Here is a 12,667-nt window from a genome sequence, read left to right on the forward strand (position 1 = left end):
GCAGGCGGAACTGAACCAGTGATTAGAGATTGCTCCACAAGATGACGAATGGGAGGGAGGCAAAGGGGCGCTGATTCCACAAATTGGGCCGGTCTTAAAGGGTCATCTGGGGAGCCAGATTTAACCTTGGCCACCAAGAGGTTAAACTCTAATTCTGATGGTATAGAGAGAGCGGCCATACCTAGAGAAGTACGAGATGTTGTAATTGAACTATCCAGGTCAACTTTGGGAAAAGAGCGATAAATAGCGCTAACTTTCTCCACAAAGAAACTGGCCAGACCCTCACAGTGATCAAGGGAACAAATCTCGTTGTTGGGGAGTCTGTTCACAGTAAGCTCCTTCAGAATCTTAAAGACCAACTTGGAAGGGTTAGAGCTAGCCTGAAGTTCCCGTGCATAGTAATCAGCTCGGGCCCGACATACAGCTCTATGGTAAGCCTTAACCTTAGCCAGGTAAACACCTTTTAGGTCTTTCTCAAATCTCTTCCTCCAAGCTCTTTCGGCTTGACGACAGGTAGCTTTTAATCTCCTGAGATCCTCCGAGTACCAAGGGTTAGACTGGGAGGAACGATTCCTACTCCAGGTAGCTGGTATCAGTAGGTCAAGCACTTGAACAATCCAGGCGCAGAAGGTGTGATATCCAAGTTCCACGTCATCCGAATAAACTAAGGGTGTGATGGTCAAAGCACGATGGAAATCCTCCAATTTGAGCTTTTTCCAGGGGCGCCTGTAGGTTGTTTTGTCAGGCTTCCCGGTGGAACAAGCTGCCGTGGTAATAAAGAATTCAATGAGGTGATGATCACTCCATCCCATAGGTTTAGGGGGGGAGACCTCATTCAATTGAAGGTTAGTGAAGACCGGATCTAAAATATGGCCACCCTCATGAGTTGGAAGACGGACCAATTGGGTCAACTGTACAGCTTCAAGATCGTCAAGTAGACCGCTAACCGCTGGTACTTCCAAGGCATCGAAGTGGATGTTGAGATCGCCAATAATAGTGAGATTGGAGGTGAGCAGAGAGGGAGAGCTTACCCGCTCAAGAAGAGCTTTCCTAAAAGCACAATCACTCCCAGGAGGGCGGTATATTAATAAACCAGAAAACGTTTGGTTCGGGCTAGTGCTGATGGAAAATTGAGCGCATTCCGCGCCCACCAGGTCCATAGGCTTCCAAGTACAGGTGAAACAAGTTTTGAAAGCCATGGCAATGCCTCCACCTCTCTGGCAAAAAGTGTGGGGGGGGTTACTGCAACAGAAACCCAGTTTCCTACACATGTGAAATGGCTTTTAGAGCTAGGTTCTGCCTTGTACAGTTAAAAAAAAAACTACATTGCCGCTATTTTGCATGTACCACCATGGCACAGATGAATAGGGCGTCAATCCCAATGTATCACCGTTGTTGTAACCAAGAGGGGACGTTAGCCACATGATCTGGGATTTCCCTGTCATTCAGCATTATTGAAGCTCTGTGGTTGCATGCTTGCCTGAGGTGTCCGGGCAGTATCGGAGGCCTCCGCGAAGTGGTGACTACTTAACATCTCGGAGGCCACGGATCTCCGCTGCATGGAGCAGATGTATATGACAGTGGGATTGATAGTAGCGAAGCGCAACTGAGGCCCACCCAGGTACCTGTCTGAGTGCCTGGAAAAAGACATGGATTGGTGCTTGTTGGCAGAGAGGGTGGTCTATGAAGGATGGGGCTGCCCAAAAAAATTATCCAAACTATGGGGAAAGTGGAATGACTTCTGAGGTGATATTTATACTTTGACTGCTCCCACTGACTCTGGTGTTTTTCACTTGGTGCAATCTATTAGTGATGGGATCTGATGTCTTGCTGCAGGGTCAGGTAAACGAAGGGAAAGAGTTTCAGGACTTATTGTACTTCAGCAGAATCATAATTGTGTTGTCATGCTATGATGGTTGTGATTTAATGTCCATGTGTTATTGCTTTTTCCTGCAATAAAAAGATTTTTTTAAAAAGATTTTCAGACACTGTTAGCGCTGTTGTCACAAAAAAACTGCTCACATTTCCCAGACTGTGTTTGAATAGAGATATTTCTTCATCTGACTATATACTGCTAGATCAGTGATACTCAAAGTGCAGCCCGGGGGTGATTGAGGTCCTCCTGACTTTTACATACGGCCCCTAGGGGAAAAACAGCACTGATTATCACATAACTAAATAATGTTAAAGAAAGTATAGATTCCTTTCAAAGACACAGAGTCGAGTACTTTCACACCAAGGGGAAAAAGTATTTGTATAATGCTTTATTACTTGGTATGCATTTCTTAATATTATGAGCTAGTGTTCAAACGTAAACTATACTGTTTAACAATTTGGTATGAAATCATTGAGGATGAAAGTCAATTATTGTATTGAGTATTCAGTTCATTTTCATGATTGCCTCCTAGATATTTTCCAATTGTTGACTTGCCTTTCAGGAAATTTCTAGGAGAAAGAATGAGGAAGGCTACGGGAATTATTGTTTTTTCTTTGAGAGTCCACATTTAAGATTGCAAAATTGAATGAAAGGGTTTCAGGTGAGGTTTTTGTAACAAAAATACGACTTGGTGGAGCTCTTTGTCCGTGTGGTAATAGACCGATAAGAATGCTGATTGGTGGACTGAGTTATGTTTCTTCAACGTTGATTGTGTTTACAGTAGTCACTACAGACTCGTGGAAATTGAAGTTGTATAGCATGTTTTATTATATGGATGTTCTTTGCTTCTGACAAGAAACAAAGGAAAGTAAAGCAGAATACTTGTCTTTGTGTCGTTAGTTGGGTCTATACTTTCTTCAATGTTGACTAGAAAATGTTAGTCCTTGCTGCCAAACAGCATGCAGAGAAGAGACATGCAGAATAAGAAACTAGTTTTCAATGATAACACCGACACCTCAGGTACTGAATACTTCACCCCCAAATCATTCAAACTGCATATTCTCCAGCATTCTGAAGCTGTGCATTAGGTTTCATACGCACACACATTACAAGAAATGCAAAGGGAAGGGTAGGTACCTACATGACCGATAACTATCCCTATACTTTAGTCCATACTAATGTTATAAAGAGAGAGCCCAGACCTTTGAGGCGGGTAATCTCAGTAACCACAGCACCAATCACAACACCAATACAGCGTTGGAAAGGGCAGTTGCAGCAGAAAGACATAGGCTATGCAGACGGCCACCATATATATATATATATATATTTATTTTTTTTGCAGAGTTTTATATAACACAAATTTGACCCGAACTGAATCAGGTATCAGAACGCTTTACATAGCACCAGTTACGTTACAAGAGGACACACATTCATTTTTGTTAGGCACGGGGAGATTAAGTGATTTGCCCAGAAACACAGGATGTTTGGCGTCGTTACCAAGACTCGAACCCAGATCCCCAGGTTCGAGGTCGAGCGCCTTAGCCGTTAGGCCAACTCCTCTATACATTTAAAAGGTAAAAGAACCGTGCCAGCAAAGTAGTCCCTTGTGGGCGTGTCTGCGTTGTGCTGGGGGCCTGTGGTACGGCCATCACATCGTGGGCTGTGGGCGTGTGCTGGGGGCGTGACAAACGCTGGGGGCGTGGCAAACGCTGGGGGCGTGTGTCGGCCCTTCATGCCATGTGAGCCATACATACAAGCGCCAATTACGTTGCTGCGCAGCATCAAGGGGCACGCTGGGGGCGTGACACGCTGGGGGCGTGACACGCTGGGGGCGTGACACGCTGGGGGCGTGTGTCCGGCCTTCATGCCATGTGAACGCAATTGTGCCGCATCAAGGGGCACGCTGGGGGCGTGTGCTACGTTCTGCCCTTCATGCTATGTGGGTCGTACATTAATCAGAAGATCGTCTGCTGTGGCCGTGTGCTGGGGGCGTGACAAACGCGTTCACCTGGAGGCCTGGTAAGTAACGTTACTGCAGCCTCTCCTGCGCGCTGTTACTGAACTCTCTCATTCAACTAAATTACACACGCCTGCTACCATCAACCAGGGCTCTAGCCGGACTCAGGCGGCGGATCAGTACACTAATTACACGCGCCAGATAACATCAACCAGGGCTGCAGCTGGGCCTCAAGCGGGGGAACACACGCCTGCTAACATCAAACAGGCCTGCATCTGGGCCTCAAGCGGGGGAACACGCAAATGAGCGTGTCTGCGGGGACAATTACTGCAGCCTCTCCTACTCGCTGTCACTCAACTCTCTCATTAAACGGATTTACCCGCTGCTGATAACTCTCTCTCTCTCATTCAACGACATTACACGCACCTGCTAACATCAACCAGGGCTGTAGCCGGCGGATCACTACACCAATTACATGCGCCTGCTAACATCAACCAGGGCTGCAGCTGGGCCTTCTCCGTCCCTATTCTAATGAAACAAAAAATGTTGTCTACCGTGAGATTTTAAAATAAATTGCCCTTGCCAAATACACACATTACACACATTCTATTTCATACCTGGACAACGTCGGGACGGGCTGCTAGTATAATATAAAATCCATGATCTGTCCTTTGAAAAATTGTCCCTCTCCTCCAGACCAATAACAGCTCTTAAATTAGTGGGAGATCGCCTCATCTGTGCACGATTTGCCTACTGTAATTGAATACTTTATTTGCACATTAATTAAAACCATTGCAATTGACTAAAAACGGAAATAGAAGGCATAATCAATACATTACATGCATCATGTATTGTACAGCTGCATGAAAACGAGTGGTAAAAAAGAGTTTAAAAGTGTATATGATGCTGAGTCCAAACAAGTCCTGACGGTATGTATTTTGAGATCATCGCTGCTTCGTTATGTGATAGCTGGATGTTCGGAGAATTGCTAACATGCAGTGCATTTAGGTTTTTGTCAAGTTTAATCCAGTAATAAATAGGGGAGGGGTGTAGGCTGTTAAAGTGCATATGTGCCTGCTCTGTTTTGGTTCCTGCGGATTGGGTTGTGGACTGCATGAGGAAAGAGTACGCCTTTAAAAGAAATGTTGCAAAGCATGCCATGGCTTGTGGAGGTGACTCCTTCAGGCATAACAGAATTGCTTGGTGGCAGGATCTGAAGCCTTTTGAATTGAAGATGTTTCGAAGATAAATTTTGCACCAAGTTAATAGGTAGGACTAGGCATATGCACAGTATATGCAGGAAGTCTTTATGAAGATGTTGGCAGAACCTGCAAACATTGCCATCTGTCGGATGATCCCATTTTGGAATGGCGTGGAGTGAAGGAAGCAGCGTAGGCGGTGTTTAACTGACGCTGCTATTTTCTCCAAGAGTTTGAATTAGGGGGCGAGTTGGATGCAATTTCTTGCCATAATAAGGGTCTTAGTGAGTTTGGGAAGTGCCTGCCTCAGCATGGATGCATATTTTAAAAAAAAGAACTCTACTGTGCCTACTGTAATAGCATCTACACTGGCTTGAACCCCAACCCATCCAAATCATTGTCAGGCTCAAAATACTTCAGAAACAGGTAGCCAGACGTTGTATAAACATCAAACCTGCCCCTAAAGAACTCTTGTCGATGCTAAGATCAAATGTAATGTAACTGGTGCTCCAATACCTTTGGCTCGAATTTGCGCTATATAAAATAACGTGCAAATGAAAGGGTTAGTGCACTATCCAATAAGCGTACCAGGGCAAACACTCTGCCCTGTGGGTTAAGCACCCTGAAGTAACGGAAAGATGGTAGGAAGGGGGTTGTAAGATGGAAGGAATTAGCGTTCTGGCATAATATAACCTTTTTATGCTTATTAATATTCTCAATGGTCACTTACCTACTGTAATTGACTGGAGAGTTATACTTGCAGTGTGCATTAAAATTTGCACTTTCTCTAAAAATTAGATCAATAAAACTGACACTGCCTACAGCACCTATAACAATGGGTAATTTTACTGCATTTCATAATGTCAGACCCGAGATGTTTTAAGGCATGGGAAAAGTGGTCTCTGGCCCAGGGCCCCAGCCATTTTTTTGTGTTGGGCGGGGCTGATAAAGCCAGCTCTGTTCTGCAAGGCTTGCTCTGATGACCTTTAATAATTCATTGACAGATTGTTTTAAATACCGTTTCTCTTTAATTTCGTTTCGATGTGAGTGGTGTGTGAAAGTCTATTACAAAGATGTTGCAGCAAAATGTTGTGTTTGTTTCTTGCAACATCCATAAAAAAAGTTTAATTTCGATCAAAACAGGACTTCATATATGAGAAGTGGGCGGGTGTCACAAAGATTATTTGCAGTAATGTAAGTGAGCTGCTGCTGTGCTACAATATTGAAAACACTCATCACTAAGATGTAACAACTTCAGAATTGGACGAGTGTGCCTGTGCACTGTTGGTGACCTGGCCTAACAGGGCATGAAAAAGCTGAAACTGCATACATTCAAAACTGTTCTGAACAGGGGCCCCCTAAAAACTATCGGCCCCGGCCCCGGCCCATCACCCCCCCCCCAAATTTTTAAGATGTCACTGGTTACACCCGACTTAAGGCAACCGCAGGAGAAGTAAACACCCTACCTGACCTCTCCATGCTAATGGACGCACAGAGCACAGATTGGTGCGGGTCCTGCGCGACGCGTGACGTAGCCGCGTACCGTGACGCGTCCCACGTCCACTTCCTGTTCCGGAAGCTGTCTGGCCGAGGATCCAGGTGTAAGAGCCACCGGCGGCCCCAGCGGGGAGGTCGCAGGCGGCCGGGGCGCCGTAGGAAGCCCAATGCGGGTTCTTGAGGGGGGCCTGGGAGCCTTCACCCCCTCGTCCGCCGTGCTGCTCCCTCCCCGCCTGCTGGAGGACGGCGCTGCCATGACCGAGGGCGAGGCAGCCCCCCAGCTGCTGGCCAAGCCGGGCCAGGAGTGCCCCGTGGCCGGGGGGACCCAGAACCCGGACTGGGAGATGCACTCCGTGCAGCTGGAGGCCGCCCCCGGCCGCACTGGCACCTTCTACGGCACGGTGACCATAGACGACCAGCGGCTGACGGTGCGGATCCAGGACGGGCTGCTGAGCCTGGAGGCCCGCGAGCCCCAGGGAGGGGGCACCGCCGCCGGCGGCATGGACCACGGAGGCCTGGAGCAGCTGGTGCTTGTCAGCTGCGAGTCTGAACCCAGGAAGAGCAGCCCCAGCCAGGGGCGGCGGGGGGACACCACCCCAGGCGGCCAGGGGGACATGCATGGGCATCCAGTGCCCGCAGATGCCCCTCAGAGGGACCCTGATACCACGGCCACCTTTGAGGAGAATGGCATCGCCCACGGCCAGCTGGCAAACCTGTTCGTGGACGAGAACGGCGAGGTACGGGTGGGGGCCGATCACTTTGGCCGGAAAGGCATGGTGGTGGTCTTCCGCTGCCCGCAGCCGGAGTGCCGCAAGACCTTCGACAAGAAGCACAAGCTGAAGCTGCACCTGCTCACCCAGCACACCTCGGAGGAGCAGCGGCCCTTCCGCTGCAGCATGGAGGGCTGCATCTGGTCCTTCACCACCGCCTACAAGCTGAAGCGGCATCTGCAGTCCCACGGGAACATCCGGCCCTACACCTGCCCGCTGGAGTTCTGCGGGAAGACCTTCACCACCATTTACAACCTCAAGGCCCACGGCAAGACCCACGAGCTCGGGGACAGGTGCGAGATCTGCGGGGAGTGCTTCCCCAGCCTGGCCAAGCTGGCCGGACACCGCAAGGTGCACTACGAGCCGCACAAACCCTACGTCTGCGAGTTTCCCGGTAGGTTGGCAGAGCCACAGATGGTGCTGGAGCACTCTTGGGGTGTTGATCTCTCTGGGAATTAATTTATCTTTAACAACGGTTGTGGCAACAACCACCTCTTCCCATAATTTGCTAGGTTATTGAGTATACATCAGCATTGTTCCTTTCGTCATAACGTTGCTGCTTGTCATGTAGCACTGTTTCTTAAGTTGATGGTTACATTATTTTTATTACTCGCCATGTATCGTTTGTAGAGGTATCTGTGAATTCGTTTGTTCTAGCTGTGGGGTGAGCAAAGTAATCAGAGTGAACGACATCAGGCTAACGTGAATGTGTATGATTTGCAGAGAAAATATATCTGGGAAGCTGAACAGCGGGCGAGAGCCCTGGATTACGGGTCCTGTTGTTTACAACTACGTAAGTGACAGTTGATGTCTACTGCAATAGGGATAATCTAGTTCGAGTTTGACTGTGACCCCATCAGTAGACGTACTTTTTGTGTGTTTGTGGTTCAAGCTACTGATCTTTAAAATGTTGTTCCGTTGCCAGACATCACTTCCTCATTGATTCATACATTATGCAGTTGTGTCCTGTATTATGTATTTTGCTTTTTGGGTATATGATGCCCAAGGTTGCTGGTCTTCGTGGCCCAGGTGGGCATATATGGTTCGGGCAGCCCTCCTTAAGCACACAGAAGCTCCCAACATGAACCACCCGCATTTTTGTAAACGTAACAGATCGTCACAAGTTACCTTCATTCAATGTTCTTAGTGAATCGGGTAAAAACTTTCGGTGGAAGCCTCCCAGTCAATAATAAAAAGCACCTAAAACCAACCGTACTACGCTTTTGATTACTTAGACGCAGGAAGGGCATAGAAACAGTGCTGCCTTATTTAGCTTCCTTTGTTTCCCTATTTTGACACGTTTCTTTTTCATTCCATTTACTCCCCATTGCTTGTTTTTCTTCCCCTTGTGTGCCGTACACATTGAGTCCATCTGTTTTCCCGTTTCCATGTTTCATTCACACAGATGCCAGGTATTGCCATACAGGGCGTAATCGGAGAGGGCACCCCTAGGAGTTACATGAACGTTATAGATGTGGTAAGTCGTTGTAATAATAGTAGTAACGTCACTTTCCCAGGTCCTGCCAAAATACTCCACTGCTTTACATCGCTATCATATAAGTACCATTATGTGACCTAGATCATATTCTTAGGGATTAAAAGCATGTGTTTGATGCAGGGTTTTCTTGGCACTACAAGGAGACAAAACCACATGCACAGATACTTCAACCACTGTATTGGCACACTTAGCCATGTATGGACAGGCATACCTCCAGGTTGATGAACAGCTGCATATTTGGGAATGCCTGAGGGGGTGGGGAGGGGCAGGGGGGTGGAATGATGTGATCATCATTTGAAACTAGGTGGGATTGCAGGTATAAATCACAGTGCAATAGATGCTACATAGGTGGGCTGACACTCCTTGCGTCCCGCCCTCACCTTCCAGCCTAAATGGGGTGCAGACAATGTACTATATCCATAGTGATTGAGTCATCTGTTGACCTCTAACACCAGGACTGATAACAAACGGAACTCAAAACATGCCTACTGTAGTCCTGTACATTTTTTTCACTGGACACTAAGTGTGAAGCTAGAATAACAGTTGGTTAAAATGTATTTGAACTATGATATAAACATTCACTTGACATAAAGACTGGATGAAATCAAACCGTAGAATACAGGTCCCATTGAGAACTAAAATGTTTATGGTGCTTGCGGTTGTCAACCAAAATGTGAGGAGGCGGCTCTGATTAAGAGCTGAGTCCGTTTTGGCGAAAGGGATTGCTTGTTGAAAGTACCTACCAAGGTGGCTATGCATTGTTACCAGGTGACTAACCAGGACACCACACAGAAAATGCTGTGGTGTTTTCTTGTAAGGAGATTATATCACATGGAATAGATGGCCATTCTCCTTGGCACATCTGTAATTCATATGTACCAGATCTGCTTCTCCAGAAGCCGGTGGAAGGGAAGGGGTATGGTGCTGCATGATTTAGATGCCAGAACAAGATTGATCTAATACTGGCATGGTGCGTTATACTGTCGGGCAGTATGGATACTGACATTACACTGTGCTTTGTTTGCATGAACCTCGTCGCACCATCTAATTGGAAGGATAGTTCTGCGGTCTGGAGCCAAAGTCTGTTGTTTTAAAGTAAGATCACTAGAATTCTTTACAGTTACATCTGTTAGATTATTAATTACAGGATACAGAGATATCTGACTTCCGTTACCATCTCCTCATTGAGTCTTTAATGGTTAGTCTTAGAATCCTCAAGTCTGAAGCTTGTGACTCATGAGCCGATATTTTAAGTAGGCCAGGTCCTGATCTATCTGTCTGGGAATTTGTTTTTACTTGAAGCTTCCTTAAGAAAATGTATAACTCTAGTAGTGTGGTGTCTTTGTGTCGGTGTCCTTTAGTTCAGACCCGTTGGACTCCGAGTCAGGATAAGGAAATAATGTAGATCTTTTCACGTGGATAATATCTCCATTGGTTTTGGTAAATGGTGGCTGTTCATCATGATTGAAGAATTTAATACTCACAAATGTATATTGCCATCACGCTTACTTGTCAACGCAATTGGGAAACCCACGTAGAGCATTCTCTCCCTGCTATTCTGTACCATACCTTCTAGCACAGCTCTTCAGTCTTTGTGAATATTGATGGAGGTTGCATATAACATTTATCTGGCGTAGCACCTTTCTTTAAATTTTTTTGATAAAGCCTTTAATTATTTTCACCGTGTCCCTAAATACCCCTGAGAATGAGCTGCAAGTTTGAATACTCAAGCCCGATTCTCGAATTACACAATCCATTCTGGTGTACAAGCATTTAGGACTATTTTCAAGAGTTTTCAATCTTTTTTTAAAATATTTTTATTTGCATTTTTGTCTTCAAAACTCAACAATACAGTCATGAAAAACACTGCACATACACTTCTACCCCCCCACCTCAAAACCCAAAGGTTGTGTCACAGTACACCGCATCAGGAACACAACTCCCTCCCGCCTCCGTGTGATGTTCATAACATTTCTCCTTATCGATGTTACACTCCGCTCACGAGTAGTGGGTCAATCCAGCCCCCAGGTTTCACCCCTCATAACCCCCCATCCAACCCATGGTAATGTCTCCATTTGGACCATACTCTTCGGAATTTTTTTGGGCACCCCCTTGCTTTATAAGTCACTCTTTCGGCCGCCATGTATAAGTCCAATCCCCTCCTCCATTCCTCTATTCCAGGCGGTTCCTCAGTCCCCCAGTACTTTGCTATGTCCCTTTTAGCCACCACTAATGCAAGGACCAGAAATGTGAGGAGAGAGCGTGTCAGATCCACCTCATTTGTCATGCCCAACAATGCCAGCTTGGGTTCTTGTGACAGGGTTACCCCCAGGACCTCCCCCAGTTCCGTGAATATGTGTGTCCAGTAAGTTTGAATTTTGTCGCATGCCCAAATAGTGTGGTAGAAATCCCCTTCAAGTTGGCGGCATCTAAGACAATATGGATCGTCTCCTTTCCCCATTTTAAGGAGTCGTACCCTATCATAATAGGTTCTATGTAGTACATTTAGTTGAATGAGACGCAGCCTCAACTTGATCGCCACCTCCCGGGGGTGCATCAGTACAATCTCTCAGTCTAGGTCTTCCATTTCTCCCACCTCTGCCTCCCACACACTCCTGAGCTTCGCCAGGTCACCTAGCATATTATTGCTTAATGTTTTGTAGGTGAGGGAGACCGCCTGTCCCAGTATCTGCTCCTGAAGGAGCCTGCCTTCTAGTGGTGCATACTCAGGTATGTCCGTTAGCGGGATATTTTTGGCTCGCCACGCATGCCGCAGCTGTGTGTATTTGAAGAGTTGTGAGTGGTGCAGTCCAAATTCCGTGCTAAGTATCTGGAAGGACTTTAGCTCCCCTTTGGCGATCACATCCCCAAAAGTCGAGATGCCTATATCGTCCCACCTTGGGAAGCAACGCAGTTTATTAAGTTCCTTTAACCACTGACAGTGCCATAACGGCGTCTGCCGGGTAGGCCTTTTATCCCACCCCATGCGCCTCGTGGTCTTAGTCCACGCATTCAGAGTGAGTGCGGTTGCCGGGAGGAGAGGTGCGCGTCTAGCGCTCCCGTAGAGGTAGTACAATAGGTTTTTTTGATGACATTTTAAGCCGTTCTAGTGCATAGGTCGGGTGGTTCGCCGGGGCGTGCAACCAGTCATTTATCGGCGTCAAGTGTTCCGCCCAGTAGTAGGCCTCTAAGTTGGGGAGTGAGATACCCCCGCTACACTGGTGCCGTTGGAGCGTTGAGAGGGCCACCCGTGGTTGCTTACCTATCCACAGGAACGTTCGAAGGTCAGCGTGGATTTTGGCGATTGTCGGGGCCGGGAGAGGGTAATATTCATTTTGTAGAGCGTATAGAAACTTAGGGAGAATGATCATCTTATACATAGCAGCACGGCCCAGGAGGGTGAGAGGCAGCTGTCTCCAACGGTCCATATCTGCCACTGCATTGCATATTATCCGCTCTAGATTCTCACGGAAAGATAGGGCCCTATCCAGGGTAATGTATATCCCAAGATATTGGAAACCTTCGGTGGTAATCACAAGTTGCTCTGGCAGACTCCCCCACCGATCCTGACCCCCCCTGGATCATAAATAATAGATTTGTGCCAATTTATGGTGTGGCCCGCCTGCGAACCATAGCGGTCTAATTCTCGAAATAACTCCGGGAAAGTAGTCTCAGGTTTCGTAATAAATAGCAGGACATCATCCGCGTAGAGTGATATATTTTCTTGCGCGGGGTCAGTGTCTATCCTTGAGAAGCCGGCGATGTTCTCGTTTTGCCTGATCCTAGCCGCCAGGATTTCAATGGTAAGTGTGAATAGGAGGGGGGACAGGGGGCACCCCTGGCGAGTACTCTCTCGATTCGAAATTCACG

The 12,667-nt window shown here is 47.1% G+C and overlaps 1 protein-coding gene across 1 annotated transcript in view; it reads left to right on the forward strand.

Annotated features, from left to right (window-relative positions):
* Positions 1-6,583: 6,583 nt before the first annotated feature.
* LOC144782393 (zinc finger protein ZXDC-like) overlaps positions 6,584-12,667 on the forward strand; it is a 52,837-nt gene continuing 46,753 nt past the window's right edge. The window contains exon 1 of the mRNA XM_078661720.1: positions 6,584-7,693. Coding sequence (XP_078517846.1) covers positions 6,697-7,693 — 997 coding nt within the window. The 5' untranslated portion in view covers positions 6,584-6,696. The remainder of the gene's footprint in view (positions 7,694-12,667) is intronic.

This window comes from Lissotriton helveticus, chromosome 9, assembly GCF_964261635.1.
Source record: "Lissotriton helveticus chromosome 9, aLisHel1.1, whole genome shotgun sequence".
NCBI lineage: Eukaryota > Metazoa > Chordata > Amphibia > Caudata > Salamandridae > Lissotriton > Lissotriton helveticus.